The sequence below is a fragment of the Neodiprion lecontei genome, chromosome 2, assembly GCF_021901455.1.
Source record: "Neodiprion lecontei isolate iyNeoLeco1 chromosome 2, iyNeoLeco1.1, whole genome shotgun sequence".
Classification (NCBI taxonomy): Eukaryota; Metazoa; Arthropoda; class Insecta; order Hymenoptera; family Diprionidae; genus Neodiprion; species Neodiprion lecontei.
The window spans coordinates 15,762,667-15,782,301 of NC_060261.1; the positions used below are offsets into that span (position 1 = coordinate 15,762,667).

Genomic DNA, 19,635 nt, shown 5'->3' on the forward strand with positions numbered 1-19,635 from the left:
CTGGAACTTTTCTATTGGTTCATCCGAAAATCTGCGCCGTAGCACACCTTACTCCTTACACCATGGGCCGACGTAGCGTCCCGCAGGTTCGGACGGAGTGAGGGTTGGGTGGGGATAGCGAAGTGCGCTAGTCAGTATCGTACCTACAATATCGTACATTTGTGCCTGGATCGTAAAATTTCTGTGGTGCCCGGCAATTGTGTGTGCCATGTTTTTCGTTAAACGCGACTTGTGCACATCTTCGATTTTCCACAAAGGCCCGGGTGGCTGATCATGCGCGATTGCCGAGTGTATGTTTTTGGCTGTATCGACACCCTTCTTCTACCTGTGGCTCGTAAGGTGATGTACCAAAAGTCTTTTCTGTATGTTGGCACTAACTTCTGGAACTCTTTGCCCCCAACAATGACATCAGCGTCCACCTTACCTGTGGTTCGTGATAATCTACTGGAACACCTGTGTGCGGAAGAGCCTGAACGTGTCCGACAAGGGTGACGTGTGTGACATGAGTAAAATCGTCTGAGGTACTGCATGCTGTACGATTTATGATGTATTCGGAATGTGGGTGCTCTGTGTATATATACTTTTTGATATATGCTTTTCATTGGATTTGTGCCTATTTATGTGGTGCCCACGGTGGTGCAAGGATAATGTTTCATTTTATTTTATTTTGTTATGGTTCACCGACCACCTTACTTTATATTATATGCATGTATCATTTATACAAACATATATATACATTTATGTTGATGGTTGCTAGGGGGTATTGCTCTACAATAAAATAGATACGTATCTATTTTCGATTTTAGGGAGGCTGATTGCAAAAGACCTAATTCTGGCTTGACGATTATAATCATTCACAGGAGTTGATTGTTTCATCATTGTTTTGTCATCGGAGTTAGTCGAGTTAAGTCTTTTGCAATCAGCCTATTTAAAGTTAAGTGAATTTTATTAGTGGCCATCGATAATACCTTACTCAAATTTCCGAATCGTGATGTTATCGGCCAAACCAGTAATGGCTTTTGCACTGTCAACGTTAGGTTAAAGTAATGATGTACCTAAAGCAAAGAGAGCATATATATGAATAATGAGGAGTCCAACACTATCAGGATGGCCAACAAATTTGAGACTTTGTGACAGTTTATGAAGAGAATTTGTCCGCTGTGAAGGCCGATTATAATAAATTGTACTATTTGTAGCATTGTCAAATACTTCTTCCAGCGTACCAAATACTTTTGGGTTTCTGGCCCAAGAGCTGCTAGCAAGTAATAACTGTACATAAAAATATGAACGAAGCTGTTCATTAGTCCTAGAAACGTTGGATGTCCACTTGCAAAGTAACGAACTCCGACTCAACAAAAAATGACCATCGAAGCATGATGACAAACATGAAGAAAAGAGATCTGACGATTCTTCTTTCGAAGTACGAAGAATACCGTGTCTAGAAGGTCGATGAGCTTGCAAATGAAGTAGAGGTGCGTGGCTCTGGCTATCTGAAAATTGTGAATTCTGTTGATTGGATTCTTGATCATTTATAGTAGTATATGCTATTTAGTTTGTCTGTTTAATCAAAGACTTTTATTTCAATCGATATTCTTGCGAACGTAGCAGGCAATATTGTGAAAACATTTGAGCAATATTACTGTGCAAGATTAAAAATATTCCAGATACGCGGACGGAGGGAAAGGAATTCTTGAACCAACAAAATAGATTTTGATGGAGTCCATTCATTTTAATCTAGTATCCCTCATTTGCTCCAAATACGATGACTTCAATTCAAAAATTTCGATTTAGTTGTCAATATCATTAAGTCAAGCGAATACCTTGATCCAGCGTATCATATAAAAAATCCTTTTTTGACGCAATCGAGTGAAGTACTGATTCGAGTGAATCTTTTAACGTATCGCCGGAATTGAGTCAACTAAATATCATTTCATTGGAAGTTGATGTATTGTTCCTCCAAGTCACACATTCGTTTACAAAAACGATTAGGTAGTTGAAATGAAATAAGTACATGAATCTAGCAAATAAAAGGTTTCGATCGATTAAATGTCATACTTCGTTGATCTAATCGGAGCTTGTTTGGCGTAACTGGTTGAATCGGTTGTACTAATTTGTTCATAAGGTAAAAGATATACCACAAGCTTTGAAACAAGTAGAGAATATCCCCCCCCCCCCCAAAAGGCACCTTTGGTCCAAAAACTTTTATTTTTTATTCATACTTAATTATCATTTGTAGTTGAATAAGTTTAGGGTCAGTCTGATCCCAGTGTGTCAGCAGTGTGATTCCAGAGAGATGTGGAAGGGGTCAAGTTTCAATCATGCTTTTATTGTGTATTGACAGACATGTACTTGGCAGTAGTGTGTGAATTGATTTTTTTTTTATATGATGTGGTTATGTGCATACATTTTTGATCAGAGAAGGTATTTTTGTGGGTAAAGACCACATTTTTAATGTAATTGGCAAAAGGTTTTTGCACCAACGGTGCTTTTTGGGGGATATCTCTTCTTTTTGTACAAATTCATTTGTTACTCGTTCTTTAGTCTTATGTTTAAACTACTTTTGGTAGACTTTGATAAGTTCAAAATGCACAAAATTGTTTTGGAACAAAATCATGGTTATTTTAACACGGTTTTATCGCAGCATCCAGTTGGTTCGAAGGTGCTATAGCTTTATAATTAAATTTACGCGATTACATGAGCATAATAAACTTAGGCTTCGCAAGACGTTGTTCATCAAACCAATAAGTAGTCCAATAATTACGACTAGTTTGTATATTTTCAATTAGTTCTAAACCTACGATTATGAAGCATATGAACTTCACTTTCTTTGATTGTATTATACGAATTGTATTAGTGACCAAAAAATGACATTCGCACTATGACGAGCTGTATTGCTTATATTGTACAGAAACAGTTCTTTTCTTGAAATTTATAAATTTGTGCTGAGATTCATATTGCTGATCTGGCTTGTTCGAAGCTTTATGTGCCTTGTATCCGGAAATATCAATTACAATTGGCAAGATACACTTTGTTAGTTCGATTTTATTCACCTGACTATGTTAGATACACTGAGCACTCGGTGCTACGTATATCGCTTTATATATACTTGTAGTTGTGATCTATCGAGCTTATTTGCAAAGTTTCAAGCTACTCAAGTTTCCGTAATTATTTAAATATTCATCGTGGAATCATGATATCAACACCGAATTGCGTTTTTGATTAAAGTTTATTGATTGTAATTCCAGGTAAATCTCTTTGCTAAGTCTGGCACTACGAAATAAGAACTTTGGTTAACAACTGTCACATAACACAAGACTCAACCGTTGAAAGCTAGCCAACATCACGTGTAAACATGTAAGAATCATCTTTAATCCTGTGAACTTTTACTTCGAAGTGATCAACGTTTAATTACATGGAAATTAACACGAATGAAACTTTGCTGTTAAATTAGTATTACTATAATTTTGCCGATAGAGTCAACTTCAAATTCTGAATGTGTAAAAGCTTCAAATCGTTCTAAAGTCATATTACAAAACTACTTTTGATGCACATTACAGTTGTACCAAGAAATCTGAGAACAGATTCTCTGCAATGACGGTCAAAGGAGACCGTAATCATCAACGATTCACATGTGATCTCCAATATTGAAAAATAGTTTGATTTCCACTAGTCTTCAAGTGGTTCCTGAACGTTTGAAGATGTTCGGCATATTACTGATTACCAAGAGGTTTTCAATATTAAAGTACATCTTGAATTCCAGTGATTTCCAATGATTTTCAACTGATTCCTCAAGGGAATGATCCCTTGATGTTGGTGTTAGATCCTGCGGCCGTTTCCTCATATTTGAAAAACTATGTAGCAATCCGTGGGCAGGTCACATCAATTCTGATTCAGTCCAAGCTTTTAGTGTCTAAAACCAAAAAGAATGTTTTAATGTTCAGGATAGACACAAAAATGATTACGTAAAACGGAGTACTTTACATTTCATACATGTTTTCACTCAAAATTACGGCTCGAAGAATATATCGAACCATGAATAGTGTTCAAGTAATTATTATCTGCCGACATTATAGCTTGCGTTGTGTGGCACAAAAATTTCCAAACTCTATGATGATAAATGAATGAACAGAAACCGAACGGAACATACCTAGGACTAGCTCGTACAGAATACAATACAATCAACTTTTCGGAATAACAGGTCGAAAAAGGAGACATCAAGGCCAGCAAATACTTGTACGCAATTCATTTGTTATACAGAATGGCAAACATTGTTTGCGTCATGTATCACGCAGCTGACGGATTGTTTACAAAATACATCGTTCGATGAGAGCCCAGTTTTGTGTATATTCCAACCTTTATCTTTCGTTATTTGCCAGTATCAGCTGACTTTCGTAGGCGCCGGATCTATGCTTCTTCGGTGAATCCGCATGAGAGAGGTAATATGCAGCACGCTTGTATCCACCAGTGAAACAAGATACTAAGCTGACGATATGTCACACATATTTTAAGGCAAAACGTATTGCTTTGCAGATACCAGCTGCCGCCGGACACTTGTGACATTCTGCAGCTTTTATTGACTCTTGGCCTTTGTCCGCCATCGATGTTACGACGTACGATTCGCTATGCGTTTGAACCTAATTGTATAAAAAGTATATCTGTCAGATTATGTGTGTGGAAAATGTAGATGCTTATTGATATTAATAAATAAGCAATTTCTGTACAATCTCCTGCGTATGAAGAAGTATATAGAAAACATAATATGTAAAGCAGACTCCGATCTACATTCGTTTTGAGGTTATAATACAGCTTCGAAAATTTTACATGAAAGAAATTTTCGGAATTTCCATGAATTTTTACCAGCACGATATACTAAAATATATAAATGATAAAACATTACTTACCTGTGTGCTATCGCTTCGTATGTTTCGTCTACGGGGGAATTTTTGTTTTTATTGATAAACTTTGCCAACATACCCACATTCATTTTTGACACATTGTTGATGGTGTAGCTGTTGAGGTTATCTTTTCGAAACCAATGTCGGGTATAATTTCGGAATAACACTATTTATACAAAGAAGGATTTCAATGTGTTGTGAATATGGTTATTATTGCATGCGCCACACTACATATGATAATCACTTTCTGGCCTTCGGTCATGTTCCATGACGAAATGCAGTCGCCACTAGGCGGTGAACTTTCTCACCACGGAAGAACGTAAGAAAGATTTGTCATCAGACCTATTATTACTGAAGAAAGGCTGATACCAAGTTACAAATTATCGAAATTGAAATTTACGACCAATATACAAAAACTATCGACACATCTTCAGTTTATACTTCTACATATACAGCAGAAGTACAAAAGAATTTTATAACAACAAATTTCATGACCTGCTTCAACCATTGAACTCTTGACTCAACAAAACATGAATTATAAAACAAGCTAAATTCGTTTTGGTACAACGATTTCTTATTTCGAAAACAAAACGATTGAGGTGCGTTCAATAAAATTTTTAGTCATTTTAATCACATACTTTTTGTTGTACAAAATTCACATTATCGCAAGGAAAGTTTCGAAATATTCTTCAAAACAAAGTTCTTTTCTAAGTTGCGAAATATTTTAAAAATATTGCGGTAATTGAATTTGCGAAATTTGATGTACTGCGATAATAGTTGCATTATTTCCTGCTTACATTAAATTACTTCAGCACCCGTAAAACTTATTTTAAGATAATAAAACTCACTCGCTTCGCTGATAGGGTGTCTGAATACTCGGCTGGCTGACACCGGTAGCTGTAGTTATTCAGCCAGTATCCTAAGATGCCCTCTTTAAACAAATAACAGCTCAGAAAAACTTGAATAACGTTATGTGTAATCAGAGTTTTGCGTAAAGTGTAGGGCTGCTTGTCTTTCATGTACTTTTGGCCTCTTGAAGTGCATATGTAAATGTAGGCAATCACTATCGTCAAGACATATTCTGGTTGAGAAATTAAGAACCAATTTCTGGTTCTTGGATCTGTGCGTGGGGCAAATTCAACGTACAATAGGGTCAAAAATTTCTTATCGAAAATGAAATCTTGCAACACAACAGGATCAAATATATTCAATGAATTGTTCAACATGTTTATTTTAAGTACAATTTTCAAAGGCAACTGTTGATTAGGAGTGCAAACATACCAGAATTCTTGTACACAGGTAAGAACCACTCCAACGCGTCGGACAACATTTTTTAGTGGAACCAAAAATAAAAAAGATGGGTTTCACAAATTTTTCATGTAATATTGCAAAATTCGAGAATCCAAAAAATTGCCAATACAACTTATTTAGCAATCAAGTTTTGCCCAATAGTTAAAGTTGAAATTTTCGAAGATATTGACAAACTGCAGTACAACCACTGCAAGAAGCTTAGTTCAACTGAGATGTTTATTGTAAAATGGAATGGTTGCATAGAACACAAGTTTGATTATTCAATAACTCGGCCGACTGTCTGCTTGTTAATCAACCAGCTAGGTAATCTGCTGGATGAATTGATCTATTTATGAAAAATTATTTCCGTGATTCAGCTAAACTTACTGAATAAATTCCTCGCGATTTAAATGGATATTTCTAATCGAATTCCGAAATTTCAGTCAGAATTTTGACAAAAATTTTTGCACCGAGTAAAACATTTTTCATCGCAGAAGTCCGAAGTTTTACTAAATGAGATCTGTTTAAAAGTAATGGGCTTCCATATTTATGTTTATAACGTATAGAAAAATGAGTTTAAAATTGAAATGTCATGAAATCAGGGATTAACTTCGTTTATGTTGTCATTTTTTTTGCTATATATCTGTTAAAAATTTGAAAACACGCTGCATCAGCTGAAGTAAAACTCGCACAATCATTTCAGTTTTGATGAGAATCCACCATATTGGCATATTAGGCGTGTTACCAGGTGTTAAAAATATAAGGTTGCATTGACAAATCTCATCGATCATAAATCGAATATTCGTAACACAGCGAGGGAATAATTTTATTTTTCTAGACGTATATTTGAAATTGATCATCCGTTTTATGTATTTGTCGTAGTGCAGTAAACGTTTTGACATACAATTAACACTTATTTTCGAATATTTTAGCAATATTTAGTCAATAATAATATAATTATAATTGAAATGAACAGCTTTTTTATTATTGTTCTCGGACTTAGGAACAAGGAGAAGGGATGATTTTTAGAGCAATAAATTGAAAAAATTTTTCTTTTTATGACGATATCTCGGTTTGGTTTTGTAACAATCTTAGTGTCAATAATTTGCCTTTAAATAGAAATGTCACATCAATACCAATGCATGTCATTCAGCACTAATGACTCAGGACTTGCATTTCGGAATTTAATGAGAAATATTCAGACTTTCTAAGTATCATAAATACCGCTATTCGACAATAATTATCAAAGTCAAGCATGTGATATAAGTATTATTATAATTATGTTGTAATAAAATGAAGAATTTTAAAGAAATCGGAAGGTGATTTGAGGAAAAATATTACCGAGTTATTAGCTAGTTTCATTAGCGCACTTAAACGACCGGACTGTTTTTTACTAGTGATAATTTATAAATATATAATACATCATTTCGTACGATTAATATAAGGGTCAGTATTTCATCGCTTGGAGTTTGTAAGAAATATGAAGATATTTTCACTATCCCAGGTTTAAATCCAATAACTGCCATTGTTACTTTATTTGCAATGAATGGTCAATAATCAACAAACCACATTTAAGAGTGCTTGTCGTTTCCGTTTATTGGTAACTGAATATAGAATGTTCATACGCTAGTCTATTCGTAATTAATGCGCTTTGTCAACCGTTTTTCCCATCAATTCTGCTAATAATCTGATGATTTAGGGTGGTATTTGCTGTTTCTAAAGATCATAACTCGACAATGCATGTTTCCCTTCTCTTTCTCAAGTCACTGGCTGTATTTGCCACTCAGGACGTCTAAAGCTGAAGCCCTTGGGCCCTCCGAGACGCCAGTGGGTAGAACAATCATCACAATAATGCCTCAGTGACCCGGTTCCCGCACTCTGATTAGTGGAAAATGTATGTGCCGGCTGTGCAAATACCAGTCGGCAATTACGGAATGCGTTTCTCCATCAGCCCATTAGCAATTTTCAAACTAGATAACGACTCAGCTACGTCACTGAAGTATACAGTGTTAAAAGATCCGAACAACTCTTATTCCTACGGTATCACCATCTTGAGCAGTGATAGTATAGTCACGAGTACGGGAGTACCAAGGGACAAGTATAAGCAAGCTTACGTTGAGAGATTACTCTTCGGGTGGAGGTACACTTTGGGACAGTGAATTTGAGACGGCTAATTTTTGTACACTAGACAGTTACGTTGGCAATACAGAGAAACCTACGGCGCCACAGTCGGCCGAGCGCGAAACAAACTCAATCTCAATATATATTAATAACTCATAACCCATGACCATCGAATCTAACCTTGGAATACTTATTGACTTGTCAATCCAACAAGTCATTATTCCCGCGATTTACTACATACGTACATACGGTCGGATCTCAATTCTACGGACAACTCTGGATCGGATGTCCGCAGAATCGAGGTCCTGGAGAACCAATACCGGCGCTACTTCAGACCTCCACCATAGATCCCGCTTATCCCCACCCTTGTTATGGGGGGGGGGGGGGGGGGGGGGGGTAGTCCGCAAATCGTACTCCGTACAATCGAGATCCCATTGATTCTGCAATAGCCGCGAGTGCATCGGTGTGTTCGGACTCGAGTCGTAGTTATTTGTTAAGAATAGTAGTTGGTGCATACGAAAACATCGGATCCAACCACTTTTGTATGACTGGGTCTACTGCAAAGAGAATCCTGGAAATTATCAAGTCAAATCTGAAGTTTCAACTGATAGAGTTTGCATAATAATGGCGACCTGAGTCGCCCATCGTAACATTTTAAAGATTGAATACTTCCCTTCAAACCACCTGTTTTAATCGGTTAATTTTTGGCAGAAAATTTCCAACGCATCACTGCCGAAAATTTGTTGCGTGTACACTTGCATTCCAGAAGATTGACGTTTCTTTTCAGAAAATATACTACCGTAATCTAAATATTGTTGGAAGGAATTTTTGATCACATCTTTTTTGATCATTTCAAAAACAAAATACTCGCTGTTAACTAAATTTCATCGGAGTCCCCCTTTAAGGTAATAATTTCTACTTAAATCATTAGGTAAATCAATTACACTCGAGGTTCATAGATATGTTAGGTGGGTGTGAGACGTGTCTGAGAGGTGGTAGTAAACGATTAGAAATAATCAAAAATGCTTCCACGGAACGACAATGAATGAAAATTAAAAACTAAGAAAGACCTACCTTGCGATAAGCCGGTAATATGTAGAATCGTTTTGTTATCGTTCTAAACAGGGCTGTGTGAGTTGTTCAAATGGTTGAGGCTAATGTATAATAATGAAACGAGATAGGTGATCATTCGAAATATATATTCTTCGAACGATTGATTACGAAAAATGAACGATAACAATTGAATGATATAAAAATAAAATGGCTGAAAGTTTTATTATTAAGGTAGTGAATTTGAAAACAGATAACGTTGACGGACAGATTTATATGCAAATACAGAGAAGCTGCAGAAGTAGCTGAGTTCGATTGTTTACGCTCTTTAGCAAGTGTTGTGTTATGCTAATGATATTTGGGTACACATATAATTGATACCACGAACATCTATTCTGACCAATTATTAAATCTACCGTTGGTCGGTTATTACACTTGTATCTCTCTTTTTAGATTAAATGTAACTCGCATAAAAAATACGATTTTACGATATGGATCATTTGATCTGTAGGATCACACGCACGGGCTAAATTTTAGTTTACGAATAATTATACATCGCTGGGCCAGGAGGGTGATCCCTCTGAATGCGTGACGCGTTGGGCCTCACGTTAATGAACAAAAATTCTACGCATGTTGTCACAGGAGCAACCTCACCGTTATTGATATCACGGAACTATGATTGACTTAAAATTTTTACTGGAATCGACTTTTCTTTAGATGCGAAGATCGGCGAGATTGAGAGCTTGCGAGTTGTTTAGGTCATTGTTGGTGGTGTTTCTGGACGAGAGCCTTACCTCGGGGTCGGAGTCGAATAGATAGTTGAAAATGACACGAAGATGTTCTTGTTCAGCCGCTTAGTTTTGGTGAATTTTAAATTTGAATAGTGATATTGATTGCCGAAAGGTATTGCTCGAAAATGTTCAAATGTTTCACTCGCGATTAATTATAATACGAAACGACTGAATTACCACTGGTTTAAAACGAACACACAATACTACCTGATTCCTTTTGAATCAGGGCAGAACTTGATTTGATTGCGGAAAATGGAATAATCATAAAAATGTTTACTCGCGAAATAATGAGATTCAGTAAAGAACAGTAAGGATTGGAATTTAGAACATAGTGAGGCTCTTGCAGTTAAAAGAATAAACTGAATGCTCGGTTTGACGAATTCGCACGAGACTTAGGCCGGTAAAAATGAAGTTTTTTTAATTCTACTCTGCTCGAAAGGGCAAATACGGGTTCATGGCCCCCGTGACTCGACAGACGATAGACGTGGCTTCTTGTTGGGTTTGAGGATCCAAGAGCCTGCAGTTGCAACTATTACCTAATCTGATACAATGTTAAATCTAATACTGTGAAGCGTACGTGACTTTTTCTAGGAGGGGTGGAAATGGTTGTTACGTGAATACGAGAATGAAATAATGTATGGTGCGATAAATGTCGCTCAAGCGGCTAGAGAATAATGCTTGATTGTTCTAATTCAATCAGAGTGTCGAAAAAGGTGCGCTCAAATTTGGCCGCTGGGAGAAATTTTTGAAATTTAAACAAAGTCGATTTTTTAGTCTACTTTAGAAATTGGCATATTAGCTTCTAATTAACCGAGAGACTCGTTCGAAACGGCATTCTTCTCTGTTGACCTTCTATTTTCAAGAAAAAAATATATTTTCAGTTCAAACTCAAATTCGGCTTGGCGGGGAGCTTCTAGCTGAGTCACTGTTTTAGCGAACTTTTACCTGTTTTTGAAAGGCTCTCAGATCTACAGTTTTCAGCACAAAGGATTGACTAACTGCTGATATTTTTCATTAAGGTCTAATTCCGTCGATATCTGCCCTACATTTCATTAATTGCTTCTATTTCTTTAACATATAGCCACAAAAAGCCAATCAATTATTGAAAAATCGTTATTTTTAGATAGCTGTAACTTTTTTCTTTGAGCTTTGATTTGCTAAAAATTTTCAGGAAAGGCCCTGACAATTTCAACTTTGGAATCGAGCCATCATAAGAACTATGAATTTTCGAAGTACCCGAAAATTGCATTGAAAACGATAAGCATTTTATTCGCGTTCATCAAATATTTTTTTGACTCCTTAGTCTTCGTACTCTCGATAAATATTGATTTAGTTTGGTTAACACATAAGTGAAATGGTTAAAAAAGCATTCATTGCATTAATTTTAATTAAGGGATCCTATATCAAGTTTCATCAGGCAATCTATTCGCGGTATGTTTTTTCATGTATTGTGATCGTTAAAAAATAGTTTTCATTCGGTGAGCACAGTACGGAACTGTTAGTGTAACGCAGTAATAAGATCGCCAGACGCAAAACGATACAGTTCGATTTACTAATTAAGGGAGACTTTGTCCTTGGAGTGCCATATTTCAGGTGTTTACATTTTATTTTTTTTAAAGGAAACGAGTAAAGCTTTTTGAGTGCGGTTTTTTCCTTGCTCTTATTCATGATATACAGAACGTTAAAAAAAATTTTTTTTGAAAAAAAAAAACCAAAATGCCGGCCGTTGCAGCTCCGCGAAAACAAGTCCTCAAATCGCGGGAGGTAAAAGCTGACATCACCGCCCCCTCTTTGTTGATCTGAAACACAAATTCCAAGCATATTATCAACGTGTGACCCTCTGGTCATGGAATGACGGATGGGTTTTTCGTTTAGTACAAATTTCGGAAAATGGCGGCAATTAAAAAAAAAAAAAAAAGAATCGATTTTTCGCGTTATTTTTCGCATAAAAATATAAATAATAAATGCAAAAATGTATCTATCGAAAAAACGATCCGTCATTCCGTGAAGACATATTTTCTGAGTATGCTCTCCAAATTTCAGGTCGATATGTTAATTACAGCGGTCAGGAGAATGTCAGCCATTTTTAAAAACGTGTTTTCGAGAAAAACGCGTTTAAAGTATTGTAATGTGTTTACACAAATGTGTTTATAATTACCGCTAATCGGCAATGCCTGGTCCATAGAGGCATCCCTCCTCTTCTTCTAGCCGCTCATGTTGAGCCGCTAACATCTCCCGCTGCTCAATTCGGGCCTTTTTTGCTGCGTTGGTCACCTGCCTCTGCTGAGACGGTCAAGGCGCGCTGACTGTGTCGACTTCAAACGCGTTTAAAATATCGTAAACGTTCGAAATCCGGGAAACGCTTAGACAGATTTATTTCTACTTAGATGTAGATTAAGAATCCGTAGTAAAAAAAAAAAATTGATTTTTTGAAAATTTCAAGGACAGAGTCTCCCTTAATTGGCCAACTAGTTGGGCGGGGGTCAAAATCCTGAAAGACCGAAAAGTCGACTGATCGAAAGCCCGAAATTTTCCACATACGAATTTTAAAACAACGAATGATCAGCGTAGCGAAGTTGGGATTTTCGATAGATCATCAGGAAGAATAACTCTTTTCTCGAAAGTTTATTTAACCGAACGTTCTCTTATCCGAAAATTTATTTTCAGAACAGTCGGCATTCCGAATGACCAAAGCGCAGATTGTGGACAAATAGAAGAATGAAAGTTCCGAAATAATAAATTGAGAGCGTCTGATACTCCGGAAAAATTAGCTGTCAAAAGTCAATATTCCGAAAGAGCAAAATTACGATCCGTGGAGTGCAGATGGGCCGGAAAGTCGAAAACCCGCAACACGGTTTTCATAGTTACATAGACTCATGCTATATGCACTAGGCACCGGTCATCGGTACAGTGAGTCTAGGATCCTAGACCCACCATAGTCATTGGAGACGTGTGGCGTGTTGCAGAGAATATATGTGCTTCTGACGTCATCCAATCTTTCGGCATTTCGGCAATTCTGTCTAGCGGGTTTCGAGATTTCGACCATTCGAGTCTTTGATCAGTCGTTGTTGATAAATTCCGATTCGTAGATTTTCGACGAAGGCACGAATCTGACGTTTGAAAAGTCGACTTTTTGAATCTTCGGTATTTTCGCAATTCGATACTTTGCCCTTCGTAATCTTGGGCATTCGCAAAGGAGAAAAAAAAAAGAAAGAAAAAATGGTATGAATTTATTTACATAGTTTTGCGTTCTCAATTTTTATTTTTCTACAGAGTAAGAAATTCCGCGATACTGGCTGAAAACCGTAATAATATCGATGCAAATTTTGTACGAATTACTTGGCATTACGCACGATAGTAGCAATAAATAAAAGAAGTAATCAGTAAGATTTGCATATTTATTTCTTTATAGAAATGAAATAGGATAACAAATACCTAACTCGGCACGCAACTCGCGCCCGTTTGTACAAGTTCATCCGTTCTTAGCGGTTGATGGAAAAAAAGAGAAGTCCGAAGAATCTTCACCGGTTAGTTAACTGCTCCATTTTCGGCTTGTATCTGATTTATTATCACCTGCCGATATTTTGGTTTGTTCATTGTTCTCATTGACTTCAAATTGTGTTACTACTGCTCTGCTGCTTCTAAAAGTGAGCGCTTCTTTCGACAATATAAAACAGGATTTCTAGTTCCTTATCAATACCTGACATACTCATTTGTCCGTGAACTTTTTTTCCCTCCGACTCGGAAAATGTAAACCCGAAGTTTTTCGCAAACAATTCCATTCTCACCAAAGTGAGTTTTTGAAAAATTTTTTAATCGCTCGTCGTGAGTAAATTAAACTTGCTTAGAACAGCTTTTGTAACATCTGCACCTCTTGGCACAGTTAAAACTGACATCGTAAGACAATTATCAAAAATTCAAATACAAAGAAAGTTGATTAGTATTATAGAAAACTAGAAGATAATGAGTGAATAGTTGCTATCTACAGAAAAAAAAGGAAAAAAGAAAAAAAGTAGAAACCGCGGGTTAGTAAAATAAATTAGAAACTCATCTGGTCCTCTATTGTTTCTTACCAATTCTACAAGGCCTTCTATCTTTAACCCTGCAATCGACACTGATCTTCCATATTATGATGTACAAAAATATATTTGGTTCATTAACTTAGCTACGTTGCTGTTCCCATTGGTTACCAGTTTCATAGTGCAAGAACATTGACAATTTGAAAGGATATTTGCGCTCGCACGGTACGCAGACCACACGCGTGTAATAAAATCATGTTTCGCACCTCTTCGTAAACGCGGTTCTCATACAAAAAAAGCTGAGGTCAGCTCTTCCGGGTTAGACGGGTTCTGAAAGAAGGTAGATCAGTGTAGGTATCTCGATGAAATAAATGCTATGGAAACTGACTATTGAAAAATTCCAAGAAATACATTTTCTCATTATTTTTAAACACTTAACGTAGTGCAATTTTTCCATCGATTTCGATATCTTTGATAAACAGGCAGGAATTAGAAATGAATACACAATGTTTTTGGATACTCGTATAATTATAGTTACGGGCATTACCCAATATTTAGCATGAATCAGTGTTCCGGTATGCGAAAAACTTGGACGAATTTTAAGTTGACCTCCGTCTGGGAACGATCGGCTATTTTTATCCGTCGATGCGCTTCGGTTTAGATATAATTCTACAGTATTACGATATTTTAGCGCCAATCAATCGGTCTCTGTATATAAAGTTTTAGTTTTCTATCACTCTGTCAGTTATTTCTACTGATAAATATTTAACAAAAGTTTTTATTTTTCAGCCAACGTTTACCACCACGAGGAAAAATGCTTTCTGAACAATTGGAGTGGCTGTACGCTAAATACAATGACACGGGTATGATGAAAAAAATAGAGGCTGCTGTTACAATATGAGCGATGATTGTAGGGACTGTTATAATTAAAAAAAAAAAAAAATTTCGATCGATGCTCCGGTACCGGAAAAAGTTTACAGTTCTACCTTCTGACCTCTAATTATCACACCCGATGATCGTGTTACAGCTTAATTCCAAACTCTGGTTTAAAATTTTTTTCCAGATCCCAGAACTAGCAGGTTGTTTTTAATGTCCGAATCATGGCCCGTGATTACAATAGTTGCGACGTACATTTACTTCTGCGGTTCAGCAGGCCAAGAATATATGAAAAATAAGCAGCCCTACACCTTGCGCAAGACTCTGATAGTATACAACTGTATTCAAGTTCTACTCAGCATTTACGTATTCAAAGAGGCTTTGATGATGGGCTGGTGGTACGATTTTAGCTACACGTGTCAACCGGTGGATTATTCAGAGAGACCATCGGCAATGCTAGTGAGTACAATGTAGTGTAATTTATGTAGTAATTCAATGCTCACGCAAGACTCGTTTCAATTTACAATTTCTAATGACATTGGTGAAAGGCGACAACATTGTGCTGATTGATTTCCATTCGGAATAATAATTCTGAGTGAAGGTGATTATGCCGGCAGTCCATCAGCAATATGTACGGGTCACTCTGACGATTTCATTATTCCGTTCGGATTGTAGTTGAACAACGGAACAAGATCTACAGAAATTGATTCTTTTGCTCAAACTTTTCTTAGTCGAGTTCATAATTTTCTCGAGCTTAACTAGCTTATTTTTTTTCACTGGTTAACTGACTTTGTGCGATTCAAACTTGAGACATGACTTTTTAGTGTATACTTGTGATTTTGAATTAATTTTCATGTCGACGGTACATTGATAATTTTCAGGTAGCCAGAGTTTCCCATTTTTACTTCCTGTGCAAGCTTACCGAGCTCCTGGACACGGTGTTTTTTGTACTACGGAAAAAGGAGCGTCAAATCACGTTTCTTCACCTTTATCATCATGCCTCAATGCCATTATACATTTGGATCGGAGTTCGCTATTACGCCGGTGTAAGTCATCTGACGTTTATGGGGCTGTTGAACAGCTTTGTTCACATATTTATGTACAGCTATTACATGCTAGCGGCATTTGGGCCGGAAATGCAAAAATCCCTAATGGCCTGGAAAAAGTATATAACAATAATGCAAATAGTACAATTTCTCGTTGTCGGTTTACACACTGTGCAAGTGTTTGTCATTGATTGCGATGTGCCAAAATTTCCCGCTGCTTTGATGGTGTTGAATAGTATTTTATTCTGCTACCTATTCACATCTTTTTACATTGCAAACTATGTTAAAAGTAGTACCAATGAAGTCGAGAGCAGAAGTCTATCGAGACATACCCTCACTAGTCGAAAATCCGACTAAAAATTGCACTTTAAAGTCCATTTTTCACAATGCAAGCTATAAATATGACAGTTCCGTTTCTGTAGTCAAGGCGACAAATTCATGAAAGCTTCGGTTATGTGCGTTTTCTAAATTGAACGCTTCATATTTTGTATCCAACTATTATACAGTCAAGACTTTTGTACATCATCGTGAAATAAATCATGAAAGAAAAATGCAAAAAAATATAAAGATAAAAGAAAATATAAAAATAAGTTTCTTCGTCACAAGCAAAACCTATCATGCGCACTGATTTCTCCATAAGGTTAATTCAGAAATAAAATGAGTGTGTGTGATTTTTCGGCTACAGAAAAAATTTATAATTATTCAAAATGTACGCCTACTTATTATGAAAATCAGCAATTACGCCGACGGTCATAAATAATTTTTGTATAATAAGTAATTATCGATAATAGAATTCTGATTATCTGGAAAATTAGTAATCACGGTGAATATAATCATTCATTTATGTAATAGAATAAATGATTCTTAAATGATTTTTTTACATGTATGAAAATTGATAAATACGCTGACACTAATTAACAACGTTTGTACGTACAATAAATAATTATTGAAATAAAATTTCAGTTTATCTGAAAAATTATAATCCAGAGTGGAAGTAATTATTAATTTTAGTGGTGTAAATATTTATCAAATAGAAGCTGATAGATTAGACGTGTGTTTGATGGAAGTTGGAATAGCTGTGTTGTCCGACACAAAATTGTGAAAGTAGGAAAGGTGCAAGAATACGGAACAGTGGGAAATAGGCGATAGCGAGTGGCGTGAGGCGGGATAGGAATAGATGGAATATAATTTTTCATAAAATCAATAATTAATAAATAACACACCGGTACACAAAAAATAAGTGGTCTATACATTTGACCAGACCCATCTGGGATTATGTATTTTGATGCGCTGAATCCAAATCTGGGGTCCGTTCGGCTCGTACAGCCTCAAAATTTTGACTAAATTGTAAAAAAACGCTAAAAATGGCTAAAAATTGTGAAAAATAGCAGTTGTGCAAACGATAAAATTTCTTCAACTAAATCAAGTACGTTTCTCGTATATCTCGATGCGCTGAATCCAAATATGAACTCAGTTTTTCAGAATTCGAAATGGCAAATCCAATATGGCGCACGTGAATTCAAAAAAAACGTTTTATTCCGAAGAAAGTAAGTAGTTGAAAGTTTTTGAGCTCGCTAAATCTGAATCTGAAATCGGATTTTCAAAATTCAACATGGCGGATCGAATATGGCGGACCAAAACTTTTTTAACTGAATTCGATCAGATTTGAGCTTTTTATCCGCCAAATGGATTCGCCATCTTGAATTTTCAAAATCTGATTTCAGATTCGTAATCAGCGACCCCGAAAACCCCTGGGTAGAATTTTTTGTACAGAGTACATAAAATTCGAATTTTTCATCCGCCATATTGGATCCGCTATTTTGAATTTTACAAATCCGATTTCAGGTCCAGACTTGAAGGCCTCAAAAATTTCTAGGTACTCACTTTAGTTGGAATTAAATTATTTTTCCAAACTGCGTTTGCCATATTAGATCCGCCATTTCGAATTTCCAAAATCCTATTTCAGATTCAGATTCAGCAACCTCAAAAACTTCTAGGTGCTTACTTTCGTTGCAATCAAACTTTTTTTTTGAATTTGCGTCCGGCATATCGGATCCGCCATTTAGAATTTCGAAAATCTGAGTTCAGATTTGGATTCAGCGCATCAAAATACATAATCCTAGATGGGTTTGGTCAAATGTACAGACCACTTTTTTTTTGCATGCCGGTGTAATCGATTGACATCTGTAAGCAGATGTTCAAAAATGATTTCAAATTCGTGATCAGCAGCTCCGATAAACTCTCACGTACAGTTTTTTTTTGCCAAGATTCAATTAAATTCGAAATTTTATTTATCGCAATAGATCCGCAATCTTGAATTTTTTAAATGTTACATCAGATTCGACTAGAGTGAGAGGTCCGGCTCCAGCTGTTGCTTTCTCTTTTTAATTACGGCTTCAATTCGATGCACAGACCGCACGGTCTATAATGCCTGTACAAAAGGAAGACAGAAAATATTTGAGGATTGCTATTGAAGATACAGTCTTTCGATTCGGATGTCTACCGTTCGATTAATCTAAATTATCGTACGTATTCACCAGAATTCTGAAACCGGTAGCGCATGTACTGAGAAACAAAGGGTTTTTATCAATGATATATCTAGATGAGATCCTTTTCATAGAAAAAAATTCTCATAGCTGTAATGAAAATGTACTTGAGTCGATAGACTTACTGGAAAAACTTGGGTTTATAATAAATTATAAGAAAAACTCGACAACTCTGTCACTGAAATGCAAATTTCTCGCATTCATAATTAATTCAATCGATTATACATTAGAACTGACTGATGAAAAAAGAGACCAAATAAAAAAGCTGCCGGGAACATTCGGAATAGGAATGGAATAACGTATTGGAAATTATCCACAATTGTTTCGGGTTCTGAACGCGGCTTGTCCAGCCATAAATTGCCAGTCATAGAAGCTATTGCAAAAGACTAAAGAGAGAAAAATTCCGAGCGGTAATCATAAATGAAGCAAATTATGAGGTACGTGTACGATTAATGACACGTTTAAAGATGAGTTAGATTTTAGATTTAGATTGAGATTGGTGGAAAATGAATAGTCGAACTGGAATAAACCAAATAAAAAAGTCTGACTACAGAGTTAAGATTTTTTCAGACGATTCATTGACAAGCTGGAGAGATTATTGTAAGGTATAGTAGATAAATGGCTGGGGAAACGATAAGGAGAGAAATCGTCATATCAATTATTCGGAGCTCGTATCTGTCTTTTTCGCTCTGAAAAGTTTTGCATATTAGTTACACGATTGTGAAGTCTTACTAAGGACAGATAACACTGGTCAACAAAAATTCACTTTTCGTTTCTAACATTAAAACTTTTTTACTGATTATGTTAGAAACCATGTTTATTACAATAGAATTCATATTAGAATATTTTAGATACGGATAGTTTCGCATTTTTTTATATTTTAAATAAGTGTTGATCGTAATTGAACTCATCATTAGTCTTCCAGAAAATTGTAAATGTAATTATGACAAATCAATAATTTTCCAGGAAGTCAATAATCAATTTTTGATCTAATTCAGCTC

At 36.1% G+C, this 19,635-nt stretch overlaps 1 protein-coding gene and 1 pseudogene across 4 annotated transcripts in view; one reads left to right on the top strand and one right to left on the bottom strand.

Annotated features, from left to right (window-relative positions):
* Positions 1–292: 292 nt before the first annotated feature.
* The window catches only part of LOC107225545 (elongation of very long chain fatty acids protein), a 29,102-nt gene continuing 9,759 nt past the window's right edge, over positions 293–19,635 (top strand). Inside the window, exons 1-4 of one of the 4 annotated variants that reach the window (XM_046731996.1) lie at positions 293–339; positions 14,956–15,029; positions 15,230–15,501; positions 15,924–18,374. In XM_046731996.1, coding sequence (XP_046587952.1) covers positions 293–339; positions 14,956–15,029; positions 15,230–15,501; positions 15,924–16,445 — 915 coding nt within the window. In that variant the 3' untranslated portion in view covers positions 16,446–18,374. Of the gene's footprint in view, positions 340–522; positions 559–8,661; positions 9,212–14,955; positions 15,030–15,229; positions 15,502–15,923; positions 18,375–19,635 lie in introns of those variants that run through there. The other 3 variants (XM_046731998.1, XM_046731999.1, XM_046731997.1) reach the window with 3 other exon arrangements.
* LOC107225543 lies at positions 1,056–6,240 on the bottom strand (annotated as a pseudogene).